Source organism: Phodopus roborovskii, unplaced genomic scaffold (assembly GCF_943737965.1).
Source record: "Phodopus roborovskii unplaced genomic scaffold, PHOROB, whole genome shotgun sequence".
Taxonomy (NCBI): Eukaryota; Metazoa; Chordata; class Mammalia; order Rodentia; family Cricetidae; genus Phodopus; species Phodopus roborovskii.
Genome location: NW_026126558.1, coordinates 23,558,353 through 23,578,098, shown reverse-complemented (window position 1 = coordinate 23,578,098; position 19,746 = coordinate 23,558,353). Strand labels below are relative to the sequence as shown.

At 49.7% G+C, this 19,746-nt stretch overlaps 4 protein-coding genes across 6 annotated transcripts in view; 2 read left to right on the top strand and 2 right to left on the bottom strand.

The window, feature by feature from the left end:
- Phaf1 (phagosome assembly factor 1) overlaps positions 1 to 2,587 on the top strand; it is a 30,051-nt gene extending 27,464 nt beyond the window's left edge. For both annotated transcript variants that reach the window (XM_051201848.1, XM_051201846.1), the window contains 2 exons: positions 374 to 446; positions 1,185 to 2,587. In XM_051201848.1, the coding sequence (XP_051057805.1) occupies positions 374 to 446; positions 1,185 to 1,271 (160 nt within the window). In that variant the 3' untranslated portion in view covers positions 1,272 to 2,587. The remainder of the gene's footprint in view (positions 1 to 373; positions 447 to 1,184) is intronic.
- Positions 2,216 to 4,529, bottom strand: B3gnt9 (UDP-GlcNAc:betaGal beta-1,3-N-acetylglucosaminyltransferase 9). Its single transcript, XM_051201849.1, has one exon. The coding sequence runs from the start codon at positions 4,421 to 4,423 to the stop codon at positions 3,230 to 3,232; it is 1,194 nt and encodes a 397-aa protein (XP_051057806.1). The 5' UTR covers positions 4,424 to 4,529; the 3' UTR covers positions 2,216 to 3,229.
- Positions 4,530 to 8,787: 4,258 nt separating this feature from the next.
- On the bottom strand, positions 8,788 to 14,399 carry Tradd (TNFRSF1A associated via death domain). Its single transcript, XM_051201702.1, has 5 exons — positions 14,252 to 14,399; positions 10,776 to 10,934; positions 9,969 to 10,246; positions 9,696 to 9,888; positions 8,788 to 9,551 (listed from the first exon to the last, which is right to left on the bottom strand). Exons 2-5 carry the CDS (start codon positions 10,924 to 10,926, stop codon positions 9,241 to 9,243), a joined length of 933 nt encoding a protein of 310 aa, XP_051057659.1. The 5' UTR covers positions 10,927 to 10,934; positions 14,252 to 14,399; the 3' UTR covers positions 8,788 to 9,240.
- On the top strand, positions 14,314 to 19,627 carry Fbxl8 (F-box and leucine rich repeat protein 8). Of its 2 annotated transcripts, none has more exons than XM_051201701.1 (3): positions 14,314 to 14,454; positions 17,006 to 17,212; positions 18,353 to 19,627. In XM_051201701.1, exons 2-3 carry the CDS (start codon positions 17,061 to 17,063, stop codon positions 19,323 to 19,325), a joined length of 1,125 nt encoding a protein of 374 aa, XP_051057658.1. In that variant the 5' UTR covers positions 14,314 to 14,454; positions 17,006 to 17,060; the 3' UTR covers positions 19,326 to 19,627. The 2 variants fall into 2 exon arrangements, with proteins under 2 accessions (XP_051057658.1, XP_051057657.1); XM_051201700.1 differs by having other exon boundaries at positions 14,356 to 14,454; positions 16,986 to 17,212.
- Positions 19,628 to 19,746: the final 119 nt, after the last annotated feature.

Genomic DNA, 19,746 nt, shown 5'->3' with positions numbered 1-19,746 from the left:
GATTAAAGGTCTATGCCACCATGCCCAGCTACAGCTTGTTTTCTTACACAACTCAGCTCCAGAAGTGGTATCACACATAGTGGGCTGGGTCCTCCCACGTCATTCATTCAGAATGCCCTACAGACATGCCTGTGTACCTATCTCAACCAAGGTATCCTCTTCCCAAGTGACTTTAGTTCTGTTGAGAAAAGCAGTAACTTTCTTTTGATCTTTGAGTCTTAGAAGAATCAGAGTTCAATGAAGCTACTTCTTGAGCTCAAGGGACTATGTAGGAGACGCTCTGTTATTAGAGCTCACTGGCCAGAAACCCACAGGACCAGGGCTTCTGCTGCTGCTTGGCCTTTGTTTTGCTAACTGGATTCTCTGGCCTCAGGTCCTCATCCCCAAACAACACCAACCCATTTGGCTCCACATTCTGCTTTGGTCTTCAGAGGATGATCTTTGAGGTAAGTTGTGGAGGCCAAATAAGCTGCTGAGAGCTGTATGATTGTATCAAGGACAGGCAAGTGACTGAGGGTAGCTGTGGATAGTTAACCAGCCATGCTGGACAGATGAACCTTTCCTCATCTCTGCTGTTGATCAGAGAGCCAGTGAGATAGTTCAGCAGGTAAAGGCATTCACTGAGGACCTGAGTTCAATCCCTGGTATCCATATAGTAAGAGAGAACAGTCTCTTGAAAGTTGTCTTCTGACCTCCGCATAGCAAATACATGCCCCCTGTCACAAACAAAACTAATAATAATGTAAAAAGAAAAGAAGAGGTTGGGGAAATCTGGGGTCATAGAGCCTGAACAGGATGAGCCTATCAGAGAATTCCTTCGTTTGTATCAATGCGCAGTTCAGCAGGGCTGAGGAAACTCAAAGCAAACATGTCCAAATTTGGATGAGCTAATCCTTGAGTGCCATGGGGATTAGTGGCCCTGGAGACCCCACTGGTTTGAGAAAGACTGGGGAGCCTGTATTTTTCGGCCAGAATCTGGATGCTATACTTCCACAGGCCACTTACCCTGTGAAGAACAGGCAGATCTTGAACAGAAGTAATCCCCATTGACATGAAGAAGTTGGTGGCTCAGGAAATGCAGAGCCCGGGCCTTTATGACAGTGCATACATCTCTAGCCACCTGACCCTGGAGACCTGTCTGCCTACATCCTTCCCTCTGACCTGCTGTTCTCTTCTCACACCAGGTCATGCAGAACAACCACATTGCCTCAGTGACCCTGTATGGCCCCCCTAGGCCTAGTGCCCACCTGAGAACAGCAGAGCTGCCCTGAGGACATCACTACCCACACCCCTCTCTCTCCATGGAACTGTGTGTCACATCCAGCTCAGTGGGTCTCCGTGCCATCCTGTGTGTTTTCTTGGGCACCTTGGCAGTGATGAAGGGCTCTGGGATTCTGAAGGGTTCAGAAATGGGATTCAAGCTGAATCCTTTACCTTGGGACAGAGAACCCAGATATTCCTCTGTCCTAAGCCTGCTGTTGCCAACAGAGAACAGTCTGCAAAGAGAAGCACACACTTTGGGCCTTGATACCTGGACCCAGGGCCTCTCAACTTACATGTAATGAAGGACATGTCAACCCCTGTGCTGTACACATAGAGTAGATGGGGCTTTCTCTGGCTAACGAAATAGGCATCTAAGATGAGAGCATTGCCATGTGGACCTTAGGTGAGCAGAGCAGGTAGCATGTCCGTTGTGCTTGGTTGCAATATTTGCACTACATTCACTTTAGTTACTTGATGAGCTGGCTGTAGCTGGTGTGGCCCACGTGCCCTTTTCTGTTTCTTTTGTTCGAGTGCTCCCTGCCATGCCCAGGCGACACTCCCGTGTAGCTGAAATATAGGTTTGTACCAGGTATGTGCCTAGGCCTGGTTCTCACTGCTGCTCTGGGAATCAGCCTTCAGGGTCACTTGTATCTCTTGGTCCAACCTGGCTGACAGGGCTGCATGTTTCCATCTTGTTTGCCTCTTTTATTTAATGCCAAAGTGTTAGCCAAAGACACCTTCCTCCTTCTGTTACATTACAGCATTCTGTTGTGCACTGTGGGCCAGCTCCCTGCCCCACTTCTGGGCACTGGCCTGGCCACTTGGTTTAAGGCCTAGGGGCTCAAAGAAGATTGGGCTGCTGTGTTTCTTACATGGGTCTTGCTAATGGAAAGTAGCATATATGTGCTTTAAAATATTAATCCTTTTGAAAAGAATTAAGAAGAGAAATGTATAATTTTATCCCATTTTTAATATTTTGGTCTAGCAACTTGTGATACATAGATGACAATTTTGTGAGTTTTTCAAATGTGTGTACAGATTTTTGTAAATAATGACTTTTGTAATTAACTCATGTACAGCCTCATCTTGTATAGTTCATGATGAATGTGCAGGGGATCCTGCCCCAGCTGTCTGTATGGTTCCTGGGCCTACAGCCAGGCCTGTGTGGCACTCCCATGACTGATTGACAGGTGTCTTCCCATTTGGACCTTGGTCTGGCCAGAGACCCTGCACATCCCACTGTCAGGGTAGCCAGGACTGTTCCCATCCTCTTGAACAGAGGAAACTTCCTCATCCCCTTTCCAATAAAGCACCTATGCCCTCAGTGACAGCTTGCCATGTGCTGCTGCTGGGGTGTTTTTCGTACAAACTATTGGTTTCTTGAAGCTGTGGTTGAAGAATGTGGGAACGTTTATAGTAGAGGAATCTTGGGATCCCTTCTGGGAAGGGATGGGTCAGCTTCATAAGTACATTGGCATAGTTGTGTGTATGCATATAGTGGACAAGACCATGACATCATGGGCCCATCCCTCAATTTAGAGGCAAACCTGGACCTAAAGGGTTAGCTCCAACACAGCAGACCTCAAAGGGGCAGATAAGATATGGCACTGGGGATCTAATGTGGAGAATGGAGGAAGCAAATAACTAAAGTGTTTGCCGGGTCCATGAGGGCTGAGGCCAGGCCATAGGGATACCACCATGTGTTTGTCATCCTAAGCATTCCAGCAAAGCTCCCACTGGCACATACAATAATGATGTTGGCTACTAGTATTATTAAATGTGCCCCCTTCTGTTAGGTCAAGACACGTCCACCACCTTGGCCCTGGCTATCACAATGAGTCAGTACTGCTTACTCAGTGATCTGAAGGAAAGCCATTGCACCATTAACCCTATGGGAAACCCTTTCATCCTCTTTAATGTTCTCTTCTGGAGTTGAGTGAGAGAGGCTTTATACTGTGATGGGTAGTTAAGCGTTCCATTGGAACAGACCTGTTGGTACAGGCTGTGGATGTGCACAGACAGGCCTCTGAGGGCCATGCAGCAACCGCCACATAAGCCAGATGTCAGCTGCAGACAGCCCATGCACTACCACCAGTTCTCGGTAGAAACAGGGGTCAAAGGTGCGAAGATGCGGTGCAGCTGAAGGCTGGGCGATGCCAAAGGTGCGAAACGCTGGATGAGGCTCAGGTGTAAGCCGCAGGCGCTGCAAACACATGCCCAGAAAGACATCATCTATGGGAAAGAGCTCAACCTGTGAGCAGGCCTCTGCTAGGCGGCGAAGCGTGACTCCGGAAAGAACAAAGCCCCCACCCCCCGCATAGGCCGGGTAAGCCGGCAGTCCATATACAGCCTCGGGAATGAAATACTTGCTGGCTCTTGAGCGAATTGGCCTTGCCTGCACAATCACATCACCTGCAAGAAGGTCCTGTGCAGGATCCCGCGGCCCCAGGAACTGCAACAGGTTCCTCACGTGGACAAACACATCGGCATCGCCCTTAAAAACAAAGCGTACATCTGGACAGAAAGCTGAGGCCCAAGCCAAAAAGTGAATCTCCTTGAGCGTTAGATTGAAGAAGGTGTCTTCAAAATCCCAGAGCAGGATGTCTGCAAAAGCACGGCTTTCAGCTTCCAGCAGGGCGCGCCAGTGCGTCCGTGTGCCCGCCCTGCCTGAGTCAATACCCCTGGGCACGCCCAGCAAGAACACACGGCGCACGAGTGCCCCCTGCACGCGACCCTCGACGCCCCAAGTCTGACGTACGGCTTCCCGCCGCTCGAAGTCGGCGGCCACAGACTTGACCGCGATGAGCAGATCCGGCGGATCGCCAGACGCGCCGTCTTTGCGGCATTTACGCGGTTGGTTAATCAGTAGCCGGAAGCGCCGTTGATCCTTGGCACGCAGATACCTGCCAAAGTCAAAGGGGCCCGTAGGTGTGGGCGGCACTGGAGTGTCGCCCTCGTAGGCCGGCGGGGCCGCGCGGGCGGTGTTGGGGAGCCCGCGTCCTCGGAGACCAGAAGTGGGCCACGGAGACTGTCCTCTCGCTGGTGGTGCTCTGGTCGTGGGGGCTGCCCCGTCACGCTGCGCGTAGAGCAGGAGGCCGAGGGCGGCGCTGAGCAGCAGCGTGAGCCACGCATCCCGGCAAAAGCGCAGCCTCCTCCTCATGTCCAGCCCCGCCCTTCCCGGGGTCCCCTATCCCTCCTTCATCCGCTTTGTCGACCTCTGCCCCGTGTCCTGATGCCCACACAGCAGCAGCCTACGGGACAAGAAATTCAGCTTCCATCCTCAGCCTCCACCTAGGAAGGAGCCCCAAGATTGGGCACGCAGACGCAGGCCTCGCCCCTACCGACCCCCGCCCTCCTACCACCACACCTTCCCCGCCCCACCAAGGTTAAATCCCTTCTCCCGCTCCCGCCACTGATCTTGGTCCTTAGGATCCCAGCACTCACGCTTGACCGCGGGAGAATAAAGGGGGAAGCGCACACCCTGAACGTAGGGCCCTCCAACTGTCAGCTCAGGGTCCCAAGGGCGGCCATGACCTGGGCTTGAGTCAAATGCAGCGTTGGCAGGAAGGGGGCTGAGGCTGTACCACGTGATCCTCCAGCTGTGAACGCCCCGACATCTGTTGCTCAGCTCCGCCCTGTGTAGGAAGAGGCATCTCTTGAGTAGGGACTGATTCCTAAAAGGATTTCTTACCGGCAACTCTCGCTGGCCTTTTTGCTGTCTCAGATGCCCAAATTCCCTGTTTCTGAGGCTTCGAAGTATACGTGTCTCTGGGTACCCTTTCTCCCCATCTCTGCAGGAGTCCCCATTCCAGCTGGTGGGTCCCAAATCCCTAGGCCTGCGTGCCTTAACTTCCAGCTCTTTAGCCACCATCCCGGGTCGTTTTTCAGAATATCTCTCCTCAGCAGCCCTGGTCTACCAAGAAGGAGCCATAAATTGCCCCCATAATTCTGCCATATTTGCCACCAAAAAACACAAGCATACACACCCCAACAACAAGACAGCAAGTCGTGTTCCTCCAGACTTCTGTTTACATTAACTTCCCAGGCAAGCACTTCATTCCTGTGTTCTTGCCCAGATCCAGTTTTGAGTTTCCTGATCCCCAACATATAGCATCCTTGCAGGTAGAAATGACCTTGTTGCCCCTGCAATCTAGATTGGGCTGTCAGGGATTGGAATTGTTTGGGGAGGCTTCCAGAAGAGGTCAGTGAGCCAGTGTAGGCTGCCCCCTGTTTTCTAGATACCCTGGTTTCCTTCCTCTAAAAGGTGCTTTGTCATTCAGGCTCTCCTATGCCACACCACTCACTCTGTTTTGGTCTCTGATCTTTTGGGGTTTTGAGGACAGGCTATGCTGTGTACCCCCTCATAGCCTTGTGCTAATGACCCACCTGCGTCAGCCCCCAAAGTATTAGGATTCCAGACCCACACTAGTATTCCCACAGCCATTTAGTCTTTGGTCCTGATGGTTTTCGTGAATTCAGAATTACAGACTCAGCTGAGCTCCAGGTTCATCCGAGAGTCCTGCAGGATACTAATTCCCTGTGAAGAAGGCAATCAGGGTCTCTCTAAAGTCTTCAAATACAAACTGCTGGTCATCACTTAACCCATTCCTCATCCAAGGTCACAGGCCTGTTAACACTCTTCCTCCCAAATAACTTAGTATTTATCCCCAGCACTCAGAGAATGAGAAATTCAATCTTAGTTTCATGGGGAATTTGACATCAACCTGGGCTATATGAGACATTGTGTCAAAGAAGGGGCATGGGCAAAATCCAAACTCTGCCTTATCTGAGCAGCCACTGAAGGGAGAATCAAGGACAGCTGTGCACACCTGCACACACATGCAAGTTCAGTGTGTGGAATCCAGAGGCTGAGCAGCAAGTGTGAATCCAAACCACTCTTCTGTTCTAACTCCCCAACAACTGTTCGGCAGTAGTGGGCATTTATGTATGTATTCCTTTGTTTTCATGCCTAATTTTTTTTTTAATTAGGCTTGGGTGTAGTGGGGAAGACAGTAAAAGATAAAGAAGTCTAGGAAGAGCAGAAGAAATGCAGAAACTAATAGGTTTAAGTTGAGGTTATTTAGAAACAGCCCAATAGGCCAGGCATGGTGGCACACACCTTTAGTCCCAGCACTCAGAGGCAGGCTGATCCCCCAAGTTCGGGGCCAGCCTGGTCTAGATAGTGAGTTCCAGGACAGCCAGGGCTACATAGTAAGACCCTATCTCAAAAAGAAACATCCCCAGCATTAACAGTTGGCTCTTAATAATTGCTGAGTCCAATTTTCTGGCACCTGCCTGGCACCAGAAAAGGGCGTTGGAGTCCCTGGAAATGGAATTAAAGATGGTTGTGAGCTGCCATGTGGCTCCTGGGAATCAAACCTAGATCTTCTGGAAGAACCACCAAGCCATTTCTCCAGCCCCTGAAGATCTTTAAAATATGTATATGCATGTGTGTGGGTATATACGTGTGAGTGCTAGTGCCTGAAGACAAAATCCTAACCATGGCTAATCTGGAACTCACTATGTAGGCCAGGATGGCCTCTAACTCACAGGGATCCCCCTGCCTTTGCCTGCCAAGTGCTGGGATTAATGGCATGCCACCATGCCTCAGGTGATATTAAAAAAAACAATAACAACCAGACTTCCTAGTACAATTTGGTGCTGCATATCTGTAATCACAATAATCAGAAACTGGAAGCAGGAGAACCATGAGGTCAAGGCCAGCCTGAGCTACAAGATGAGATGGTCTCAAAACGCTACCCCTATCACCACAAAAATCAATCAGCCAACTACTCTAGAGTTTCTGGATATATGCAATGCAAAATTAAGTTCACTAGCCCAGGCTCCCAGCTTAAATAAACTACAAATTTTACTTAAATTCTGTTGAAAGTACTGGCAAAAAAAAAAAAAAAAAAAAAAAAAAAGCTGAGTGGTGTCAAGATTTATTGTTTAATTGGGTTGGGGGAACTACATCTCAATATGTAGCTCATGCTGGCTTCCAATTTGAAGCAATCCTCCTGACTCAACATGCCCTGTAAAACGTGTGAATCTTATATACTTCAGCCTCAGTGGAAACAAGCTCAAAAGTAGAAACTGAAAAATCTTAAAAAACTGAGATCACAAGTCTGGGGAGTTGAGAGAAGGTGATTTTGAGCTGCTGCAGAGAAGAATGGTCCAGAAGAATGGTCCTTGGGACAGGGAGAAGATGAGCATGAAGAGAAGAGGAATGTGAGGCAGCTAGCCCGCCTACAGAGGGGGAGGAAGATGGAAGAGGAAAAGCTTGGAGATGAAGATGAAGCAGGCTTAGAATTGGGGAAGGAGGGGCTGGAGAGATGGCTCAGTGGTTAAGAGAAACGGCTGTTCTATCCAGAGGTCCTGAGTTCAATTCCCACATGGTGGCTCATAACCATCTATAATGAGATCTGGTGCCCTCTTCTGTCCCAAAGGCATACATGCAGGCAGAACACTGTATACATAATAAATAAATCTTTAAAAAATTGGGGAGGGAAAGAGAAGGAGGCATTTTTAGTCCTTACAAGACATTCAGGCCAGGCACAGTGGCATAAGTAATCTCAGCCCTCAGGAGTTTGAGAATGGAGGAAAAGCCTTGTCTATAGAGACCCTGAAGAGAGTGTGGAGAGAGGATCTCAAGATAAAGAAAATCATTATTGAACAAGAAAATGAAGGTGCTCCTCAGGAAGGGGAAATTTGCAGAAATGATGACATCATCCTAAGATCAGGTCCCTGAGAGAGTCCCTACAGAAGAGAATGCATACTTTTTTGTTTTGTTTTGTTTTTTGTTTTTGAGACAGAGTTTCTCCGTGTAACATTCCTGGCTGTTCTGGAACTCATTTTGTAAACCAGGTTGACCTCAAACTTACTGAGATCTGCCTGTCTCCATCTCCCAAGTGCTGGAATTAGAGGCCACTACCACCCAGTAAGATTGTATACTTTTTATAGGAAAGAAGCAGTGTTACTATATTTGCCTTATCATTTCAATTAGGATTTACTAGTCTGTAACATTTTCTATGCCTTTCCAATTGTAAAGTTCTCTACTAATGTATTTGAAATATTAATTTGTTTTGTTTGTTTGTGACAGTTTCTCTGTGTAGCCCTGGCTATTCAGGAACATGCCTCAAACTCAAGAGGTCTGCCTGTCTCTACCTCCCAAATGCTGGCTCAAAGGTGTAAGACACCATTGCCCAACTGAAATTTTAATTTTTCTAATTAAGGCTCATTGTAATATCTGTTTTAAGAACACACACACACACACCCCAAACAAAAAACCAAACTATATAATGGTTCACCAAACCCCCACTAACAGGCTAACAGGACAGGAAGAAATCGCTGCTCCTATCTAGCCCCTCTAAACTTGTCCTAACATTCCTCCTCAGCTTCCTCGAGTTCCCCACCTGAGCCTGCTATACCCAGAACCCTGCCTTTTTTCTCTGAACTCCACCTGACTCACCCATTCCTTGAAAGAGCCTAACCCCAACCTGGACTTGACCTCAGTATTTCCACAAGTCTGTAAAAGGGTTACATTTTATTATCGTTGCAAAGTGCTTAGGTCCCACGTTGAGCATGAAACAAGAGCTCATTGTGATCAGGAAGACTCGCCCGCCCGTGCATCCTGATCACAACAGTATTTACAGCACCTTGAATGGCATCTAGACCTCAGAAGGTCCAGGTACTTGGTGAGTTTTTGCAGGAAATCCTGTTTTAGGATGAGAAGACAAGGACATCTACACTGTCTCCTTCAAAGAATCTGGGGTAGAATCCTGAAGCTCCATGGTGCTTGCCTGGCTCCTGGGGAAGTCAGTTCCACTCCAGCGGCTCAGCGAAGTAGGGGTGGGGGGTACACATGCTCTGAGTCCAGTGGATGGAAAGTGGTCAGCAGTAGCACAGTGGCAGTAAAAAAGACCCCAGTAGCCACCAGGGCTGGCCAGCTGGTTGACCGCCCTTCCTACAGTACCAGATCTAGGCCAGGCTGCTATCAGGCTCCGTCTGGCCTAGCAGATCTTCTGCAAGACTGGTAAGCTCGTTCTCCTCCAGCGCCTCCACCAGGCGCTGCAGCGTGGCACGCCGGCCCTCTGCTTGCATGAAGCGGCGCAGCAGCTGGAAAGCCTGCTCGTATAGCCCATCTCGCTCATATTCATAGGCTAACGAGTCGAGGGCGGGATCCCTCAGTGCTCGACAACTACGCTGCAGCGAGCGCCCCACCCTGCGCCATTTGAGGCCCACTGAGCGCGCGAACATCTGCTGGTCTTGTAGGTTCAATGGCCGGTTCACTGAGAAGAAAGTGAGAAGAGGTAGATGAGCACCTGTTCCCTGATGCCAGCACCCTCCCGTGCTTGCCTACGGATTCCTAGGCCCAGCCATGCTCCAACCTAGATCAACCTCCTGGTGACCCCGCTTCAGCTGGTGAACCTCACCTATGGGCTGACCATGAAACAGAAAAGTCTGGCAGGCCGTCGGCAGTAGCTTCTCCTCGGCTGGAGAGGAAACAAGGGACTTCGAAGCGGCTGAATCAACCTGTATGGCTCCACCCTGGCCAGTGCTGTCGCATGTCAGCTTGCGGAGCTCATTCTCCAGCTCCGCGAGTTCTTCGTCCCGGAGTCGGTCGGGCTGCGCAAAGGGGTGCACAGTAAGTGCGGCTTTGGGCCGCAAATCCCCACCCATCCCATCCTAACTCCAGATGGCAGCACCTTCTGGGCTAAGATGTAATTCAAACAGCGCTCCTCGTCGGTCAGCCAAGTATCCAGCTGCTCTGCGCCAGCACGCAACTCCAGTTGCAGACGCATGGCTTCCTGGGCAAGTGCCGAGGCCATGCACCTCTGCAGCGCGGTGCGCAGCGCCCCCTCGCGGTAGGCCTGGAGGAACCTGCCGCACAGCAGGCGCCCGCAGAACCGCAATTGCACGATGAGCTGCGGGTCGCTGCAGTGGATCTTGAGTATCTGCAGTACGTCAGGGCTGTCCGCACTCTCTGCAGAGGCGAGCAGTCAGACCACCCTGTCCCAAACAGGACTTTTCTCCAAGCAGCCAGAGCAGGAGGGTAAGCCCAGGGTCAGACCATTCTCCCGACCCCCAACCAACTACAGCTCCCTGTGGTTTCTGCCCTGAGAAGGAGAAGGGGAACAGAAAGGGTAGGTACGAGGGAAGGGTTTGAGCAAGGAGTACTGCAATGAGAGAGGAAAAGAAAACAGAAAAGTGCAGTTAGTAGCAAAGGGTGAACTGGTTGTTCAGAAGTGGGAATGAATGTATATCAAGGTGACATTAGAAAAGAAACAGTTATATATAGATAGACACATACAAGTGCACAAATGTCTACACTCAAGGGCACATGCAATAACCAAAGGTTGCAGACCCCAAACAGCCAGAGGTCCTTTCTCTCTCCTCATACTCCCAACCCCACACCAAAATTATCTTTTTCCTAAAGGGAAAGAAGTGGGGCGTCAAACCCAGTCCCATTCACAAAGTCCCAGAGTGACATCTACACTTGGCCAGCCACACACCTGACAGTGCAGTCTGCAGAGCCTTGTATATGGCCACCTTCTTCTGGGGATCTGTGTAGGCTTCAGACAGGACCACCTTGTCCATCAAAGACTCCAAAAACAGGTACGCACTGCCTACCCACTCTTCATGCCCGTTTTGTCCAGCTGCCATCTCGCCTCCTGGAGATGCAAACAGATCATCTCCAGACTTGGAAACGCCTCTCCAGTCTCACATGGCCTAGCTGTCCTTCCACAGAGGTCCCAGCTTTTGGCTCTGCTCACAGTCCTGCCTAGTCCAACCCAGACTTGAACCTGGGATTGTCCCTCCACCACCTGTGACAAAAAGTCTAGGGTCATAGTAATAGAATGACAGAGGTGGGCCCACTAACAGCCAGTATGTCTCTCTTACCAAATCTGACAAAGACATTCTGGATGGTGTTCATGCTTCAAAACCAGCCAGATTCATGTCTTACCCTCAGATTAACCTTAAGTCCCCAAAACTCTTTCAGGTGGAAATCTGCCACTATACTTATTTTTCACTGCCTAGATCCAAGTTTGGATGTGAAAAGTAAAGCTGACCAATGTACACATCCCACTCACCATTCATCAGAAAACAGTCAAGATTTGATATAGAGCTCAAACTAGACTAAATAAACTCAACTCTGCATCCCTGGGAAGACCACTAAGAAAGTGGCACTAATTTCCCTAGCCTTAGGGTCAAATTGGAGAGAAGGAATAGGTCTCTTTGATTTCTATTTGGAAAGAACCTGTCTGGACTGGGCAGGGGTGGAGCACATCTATATCCTTGCACTCAGGAGGCAGGCGGATTTCTGTGAATTTGAGACCAGCTGGTCTACAGAGCTAGTTCCAGGACAACTAGGGCTATTACAGAGAGAAACCCTGTTGAGAACCCCCCCCAAAAGGAAGAAAGGACCTATGCAAGGAAAAGAGAGAGCCTACATGGAAGGAAATAAGGCAAAAAGATGACAGCATACACATTTTTTTGAGACAGGGTCTCTCTACATACCCCTGCCTGGCCTGGAACTCACCATGTAGACTAGGTTGACCTCCATCTTACAGAGATCTGCCTGCCTCTGCCTCCCAAGTACTAGAATTAAAGGCGTGAGCTACCATGTCTAGGAGGACATGCACTCTTATTTTTTTTTTTTTTTTTGTTTTGCCTGCTTGTATGCCTGTGTACTACATGCATGCCTGATTGATGCTCATGGAGGCCAGAAAAGGATATGAGACTTCCTGAAACTGGAGCTACAGATGGTTGTGAACCACTGTGTGGGTGCTGGGAATCTAATTTGGTTCCTCTGGAAATGCTCTTAACCTTTGAGCTATGTATTGCTTCTCAGGACATACACTTTTTAAACAGATTTATTTTCATGTGCATTGGTGTTTTGCCAGCGTGTATGTCCGTGTGCAGGTGTCAGGTCCCTTGGAGTTATAATCAGTTGGAAGCTGCCATGTGGGTGCTGGGAATTAAACCCAAGTCCTCTGGAACAACAGCCAATGCTCTTAAATGCTGAGCCATCTCTCCAGCTCCCAAGACATATGCTTTTTTTAAAAAACAGGATTTCTCTATGTAATAGTTCTGACTGTCCTGGAACTCACTTTGTAAACCAGGCTGGCCTCGAATTCAGAGATACACCTGCCTCTGCCTCCTGAGTATTGGATTAAAGGCATGCACCACCATTTGGCAGGACATACATTCTTAACCATGGATCCAGCTATCTCTGAGACCATCCTATCCTGCTCAATTATGTAAGCTAAATCATTTCTTCAGCTGTTCCTAAACAGATTCCTTAATTGCCCACAGAGAGATGGAGCCCTTCCATGCTATAATCTCTTCCATCCATCGACTATCAAAATCCTGCTTATAAACCTCTACTGAGGGTCAAGATTAAGAAAGCCCCTGGGTACCAGGCGTTGGAGGCGCATGCCTTTAATCCCAGCACTCAGGAGGCAGAGGCAGGCGGATCTCTGTGAGTTTGAGGCCAGCCTGGTCTACAGAGTGAGTTCCAGGACAGGCTCCAAAGCTACACAGAGAAACCCTGTCTTGAAAAACAACACTTAAAAAAAAAAAAAAAAAAAAAAAAAGCTCCTGGGCAGGGAATCATACAATACAGACCTTACCAAGAGAAATGACAAATTGGTGATGGCCCTATCTGAGTCTTAGCATAGGCAACAGTTTTTGAAAACCCTCTTCCATCGGTCTCTATATAGAAAACATGCTAGTACATGTATATTTACTATAACAGCAAGAAATTATTGTTTATCTCTGGGAGTGACTTTAATTTTCTTTGTATTTAGTAATATCTTCTATTTTGTATATATTAGACATGTTTCTTTAGTATTTAAAAAGAAAAGAGGTGAGGCATAAGAAGACACGACTTTAATCCCAGCATTCTGGAGACAAAGGCAGTCAGACTTGTGAGTTTGAGGTCAGCTTGGTCTACAAAGTGAGGCCCTGGCTCAAAAAAAAAAAAAAATGAGTAGGTCTAGAGATATAGTTCCCTAATAAAGTGCTTGCCCAGCATGTGCGAGACCCAGGACAAAAAAAAAAAAAAAAAAGGAAGAAGAAAAGAGTTTGCTATGATGGCACCCTAACGGTAGTCCCAGCACTCGGGCAGAGGCAGGAAGATCAGGAGGTTGAAGCCAGCTTGTACTACAAAGACAGCAGTCTCTTCCATATGGGTCAAATTCTCAGCCACCAAGCCACACCCCGGTGCATAAATGTCTTTCTTAAAAAGTAAAGAAGGATGGCCAGGCAGTGGTAACGCATGCCTTTAAGTCCCAGCACTTCGGACAGGCGGATCTCTGAGTTCCAGCCCAGTCTGGTCTACAGAGCGAGTTCCAGGACAGCCAGGGCTACACAGAGAAACCCTATTTCTGGAAAAAAAAAAAATCTTTCCCACGTGTCCTTCCACGAATGTCCACTCCCACCGAGAGGCTTCTAGGCTGGGTTCTGGGACACCAATACTAACTTAAGAACAAATGCCCCTCATTAACGTGTTAACAGTCCCAGGCAACCCCACTTCTGGTTAGGTTAGGTGGACAGGCATGATTTCCAACTCTGAGGACTGAAAGTTTGAGATTCCCAGACCATCAAGGACACGCCCCCTGCTTGGCTGAGCTGTATGCGACCTGGCAGAGGGAGGTTCCCGTACTCCCCGCTACCCCGCCTTCAAGCTGGGGGTTCACATACACTAGGGCTCAGGCAGAAAGGGGGCTCTGATAACCGTTCCGGGCCAGCCCTGCAGCGAGATCCTCTCGCTTGCAGGGCCTTGACCCCCACTTAGTTGGGACAAAAAAACCAACGAAAGTGGAGATCCGAAGTCCTTCGTGCCTCCCACCGAAGCAGTTCAACAGGCAGCCGCCACTAGCTGGCCAGCAACTGCGGGTCACCCCCGCGCGGTGCCCACCCTCGGGAGCCAGATCTCTCTCTGCTCCCGCTGCAGCAAAGGAGCCCACCCACCCTCCGCACTGACCTGGCCGCCACACACTCGCCGGGCTCCGCTGTGCGCGGCTTCCGGGTGTGCGCGGAGACGCAGGGGCGGCGCCCCAACCGGAGCCGCCGGGTCAGCCCGCGTGTCCCGCCTTCTCCTCCGCTCAGGGCCTCTCCTTCCTGCCCTGCTGTCCTCCGTGTCCAGTCCCCGGCCTCCGGGCAAAGCCCACCTAGTCCGCTGAGCAGGTAAGGTAACGACACCCAAAGTCCGATGGCAGAACGAACTGCCCACTGGTCATGACTAGCGGCTTGGGGTTTTTTGAGGCCGAAATGCCCCAGAGTGAGAGCTGCCAAACTTAAGTCAGTGCCTGGGGTTCAATCTGAGGGCGTCTCCAGGAGATGAGAATTTTCTGGCGCCCCCTAGGAATCTGGTTTGGTGATCTAATCTCTGCTACTCTCTAGCACTTAAAATGGGGTGTCATGATTTAAGAACAAGCCTGGCTCAGAGTGTTTGAAACTCTAGAGTATACTTGGGGCAAATTCCACGAGAGACCATATCCTTGGGAGACACGGGAAAGTTAAATGGCAAGTGGTGTTAACCTTTACAAATACCTTCCAGCACCTTGAAACAAAACTGATGGCTTCAAAGAACTCACAGCTCCCAACAACCCCACCCTCCTAAAACCTGAGCTCTGGAGCGGGTCTGCTGAGTTCCAACCAAACCTTAATTAGTTAGCGAGAACCAGGCTCCTACCTTGAGCAACAGCCCCTCAAGGTACCAGAGCAGTCCGGCTCCAGATCTGCAAGCTTTTTTCCCACAAGTTTGTCACAGAAAGCATGAAGCAAGTCAGTTCCTGGGGGTGGTGGCAGTCGAAGGAGCCTCCTCCCGTTCTAGGCTGAGTGCTCCATCATTTCCTGATGGGCTTGTGATTTCAGACAAAACAAAACAAAAAAACCACCCCACTTCACCAAGATTCTCGCCCGATTAACCTGGCAGTCACTTTCTAGTGGAAGGACTGAGACCGGAGCACTCAACTTGAAACCTATGGAGTCAAGTAAAGCTTGTTCAACAAATGAGAAAATAGTTTAAAGAACCGTTCAGAGCTGGGCTTGGCTTGGAGGTGCATGTCTTTAGTCACAGCACTCCAAAGCAGAGGCAGGTGAATCTATGTGAGTTCAAGGCCAGCCTGGTGTACATGGTGAGTTCCAGGCCAGCCAAGGCAACATAGTGAGACTACGTAGGTGGGGGTGGGTGGAGAAATAGCTCAGAGGTTAAGAGCACTGGCTGCTCTTCCAGACGTCCTGAATTCAATTTCCAGCAGCCACATGGTGGCTCACAGCCATCTATAATTAGATCTGGTGCCCTCTTCTGGTGTGCAGGAAAACATGCAGGCAGAACACTTCATAATAAATAAATAAATCTTAAAAAAAAAAAAAAAAAGCCCAACCACTGAGGCAGCTAGGGCTTCACATCAGAGATGAGAAAGAGGAAAAACAGAAAAGAGGAGAGGAGAGGAGAGAGAGGGAAAAGAAGTGAGGGGGTACATGTAAGAACACAACCACTGGGCTACACCCGTAACCCTTTTGGGAAAATCAATAATGATCCGAACAGAAACTTCTGCATTTTCTTTTCTTTCTTGTTTTGTTTGTTTAACTTGTGGGGTTTTGTTTGTTTGTTTGTTTTGTTTTTGAGACAGGATTTCTCTGTGTAAAAGCCCTGGCTGTCCTGGACCAGGCTGGCCTCAAACTCAGAGGTCCACCTGCCTTTGCCTCATGAGTACTACAATTAAAGGTGTGTACCACTATGCCCAGTCAGCATTTTATTTTTTTAATTAACTAATTTAATGTGTGTATATTTGCATGAATGTCTGTGTGACATGAGTGTACAGTGCCATGGAGTCTAGAAAAGCGTGTTAAAGCTGCTAGAACTGTAGCTACAGACAGTTATAACTGGCCATGTAGGTGCTGGGAACCAAATCCCCAGCTTCTTTGAGAGCAATAAATGTTCTTAGTTGATGAACCATCTCTTCAATCCTCTGTCTTAAATAATCATTTTTAGGGGTTCAGAGGTTAAGAGAGAACACGGGTTGCTCTTCCAGAGGTCCTGATTTCAATTCCCAGTAACCACATGGTGGCTCACAGCCATCTATAATGAGATCTGGTGCCCTCTTCTGGCTTGCAGATAAAACACTATACATAAGTCTTTAAAAATCATTTTTAGGTTTAAATATTTTATGGGTATTATTGTTTGCCTGCCTGCATGTGTGTGTGTATGCATGTATGTATGTATGTATGTGCATTATGTGTGTGCCTGGTGCCCATAGAGGACAGTAGAGGTATCAGATCCCTGGAACTGGAATTAAGGACGGTTGTGAACCACCATGTGGATGCTGGAATGAAACCTGGGTCCTCTACAAGAACAGCCAGCTTTCTTAGCTGCTAAACCATCTCTCCAGCCTCATCCTTTTGCTGTTGCTTTAAATCTATCACTTATTTATTGAATCACGTGTATATGAGTATGAAAGCGCTCCATCCAGGGTGGGCATGTATGCCAGTGGAGGTCAGAGGGCAACTTTCAGATGTCACTTCTTTCTTTCTACCACTGGGTCCCAGGGATAGAACTCAGGTCATCAGAGTTGGGGGCAACTGATGAGCCGTCTGAGTTTATCTGCTGCGCCATCTCACAGGCTAGGGTCTCTACCTTTTCTGCATATTCCAGCTACTGGCATCTCCCAAGCATTGGCATTTCTGAAATAATTCATCCTCTCTGAGCCCAGGGCTCCCTCTATCTCTCTAGGCACAGCTGCTGGGAGCAGCAGATCCTGCACACATACACCCCCTCCAGCCACATCATGGTGGGACCCATAGAAAAACTGCCAGAGGAAGTGTTGGCCCTCATCTTCCGTGATCTGCCTCTCAGGGACCGTGCTGTAGCTGCCAGAGTCTGCAAGGCCTGGGCCGCTGCTGTCACCAGCAGTGCTGTGTGGCATGACACGAGCATCAGGTGAGCTGCTTCCTGCTGACCACTCACCTTCATACCTGAAAACAAACTCACTCATTGGCTACCTATTATATACCTATTAGTATTGGGTATTTTTGTTTTGTTTTGTTTTCAGCACAGGGATAGAACCTAGGTTCTCACACTGCTAGTGCAAGTATTCTACCATTAAGCTCTGACCCCCAAGCCCCAAGAGTGCTCTAAATACCTTACATATATTAACTCATTTAATCCTCATAAGAAGCTTGCTTCACGACGGGTGGTGGTGGCACATGCCTTTAATACCAACACCTGGGAGACAAGAGGCAGGAGAATCTCTGTGAGTTCAAGACCAGCCTGGTCTACAAGAGCTAATTCCAGGACAGCCTCCAAAGCCACAAAGAAACACTGTCTGGAAAAACCAAAACAAAAAACAAACAAAAAACTATACAAAAGTATCACAGATACATAGTATTATTTCCTTTGCACAGACAGGAAACTGAGGCTTGGAGACTTCATCACTTGGGCCTGGAGGCTTCATCCAGCAACTAAGTGGCAGAGGCAGACTTTACACCTAGCATTCTGGGGGCCCTGTTCCCCCTCCACAGACTGCAAAGCAAGCCTAGTTCCTTAAATATCATTGGCTTTCCACAGGACAGGGAGAGGGAGGATTGGGAGGTTTCAACCTGAGGCAGAAGCCTCTGAAGACTTCTAAAAGAATAGGATGGCATGGGCGGTGGTGTTACACACTTTAATCCCAGTGCTTGGGAGGCAGAGACAGGTGTATCTCTTCTAAACCAGCCCCTTGTCTACAGAGTGTGGTCCAGGACAGGCTCCAAAGCTACGGAGAAATCCTGTCTCGAAAAAACAAACAATAGGATGGAAGTTCCCTGCACAGAAAATAGGGAGGGCCGATGGAACCCAAAGTGAGGGGCTCTCAGTTTAGAGCACTAGCTGCTCTTCCAGAAGACCTGGACTCCCAGCTCCCACACTGTAATTTCAGTCCTAGAGGATCCGACACCCTCTTCTAGCCTCCTCAGACACCAGGCACACCTGTGGCGCACAGACACACACACAAAGTCAATATACTAATTAAAAAAAAAAAAAAGTTTATTCCCCACTTCATGGTGACACCACTAATTCCTTTCTGTGTTGCTCAACCACAAGTTGTGACTGTGAGCTGGAAGACTTGTTGCCACCCTATCTGTCCACCTGCCTGGATCACATTCACAACCTACGGCTGGAATATGAACCTTCAAAGAAGCCCAGCCGCCGAGTGGCCGCTGAACTACTGACTGCTCTGGCCAGCCGAACCCCACGACTTCGAGGCCTATGCTTGGAATGCCACGGAGAGAAGCCGCTTTTCGATGCTGGCCTAGACATTCTGAGCGCTGTACACGCCGTCTGCGGAGCCGCTCACCAACTGCACCATCTCGACCTGCGCCGCTTGCCCTACACACTGGACGACACGCTGGTGCTTCAAGCTGCACGTGACTGTCCCGAGCTCCGCAGTCTTTTCCTGGACAACCATGCCCTGGTGGACAGTGTACAGCCCAACTCTGTGCTCAAGCTTTTGGAAGCCTGCCCACACCTGCGTGCCCTTGGACTGCACCTGGCCAGTCTGTCGCGTGCCGCGCTGGAACTGCTGGCCGCACCACATCGCACCCCTTTTGCACTCCTGGCACTGAGGTGCGCGTGCCCCGAAGACGCTCGCGCGCCCCTCCTGCCTGATGAAGCCTGGGAGGCATTGAAATCCCGCCACCCCGGACTGGAGGTGGAGCTGGAGCTGGAGCCTGCGCTTCCAAATGAAGCCGTAACGCGCGTCCTGCAACCAGCAGTACCCGTAACTGTGCTGCGTCTCAACCTCTCGGGTGATACCGTAGGGCCAGTGCGCTTCGCTGCGCGCCACTACGCTGAAACTTTGCGCGCCCTCGAGGTGCGCGCGTCCGCTTCCACCGAGCTGCACACCGCTCTGGAGGAGCTGGCGGCGCGCTGCGCGGGCTTGAAGGAGATACACTGCTTCTGCGTGGTGAGACCCTCGGTACTGGACGCCTTCCGCGCGCACTGCCCGCGCCTGCGCAGCTACACACTCAAACTAAAGCGTGAGCCGCATCCCTGGCGGCCCACGCTGGTGCGGTGATTGAGCAATCTCACCACTCCAGGACCGCGCGGACCCGAAACCCCTGAAAGGCCCGAGCAAATTGCAAAGGCACTCCCCAGTGGCTGGCTAGCCACGTCCTTAGGGAGTTCGAAGACCACAGTGCTTCTCGGGGACTGGGGCCTAAGAGGGCATCCAGACCAGTCCCAGGCTCCATAGATTCACGGGGCCTCTATGTCTCTGCCCTTTCCAGGCTTTCCCTCCCCTCTGCTCACTCTCCGCTAGCTCCGAGGCCCAGAGTTGGGGGAGGGCAGGCACAAATGCAAGCCAAAAGTCAAGGGTGAGTGTGAAGTAAATAAATCCTTTAGTATTCCTGTGCCCTATGATTTCGAGTCAGCTCTGAAAGCGAAGGCAGGAAATGCACAAAGACTGTAAGGGCAGTCCGACCAGACACGCAAGAACG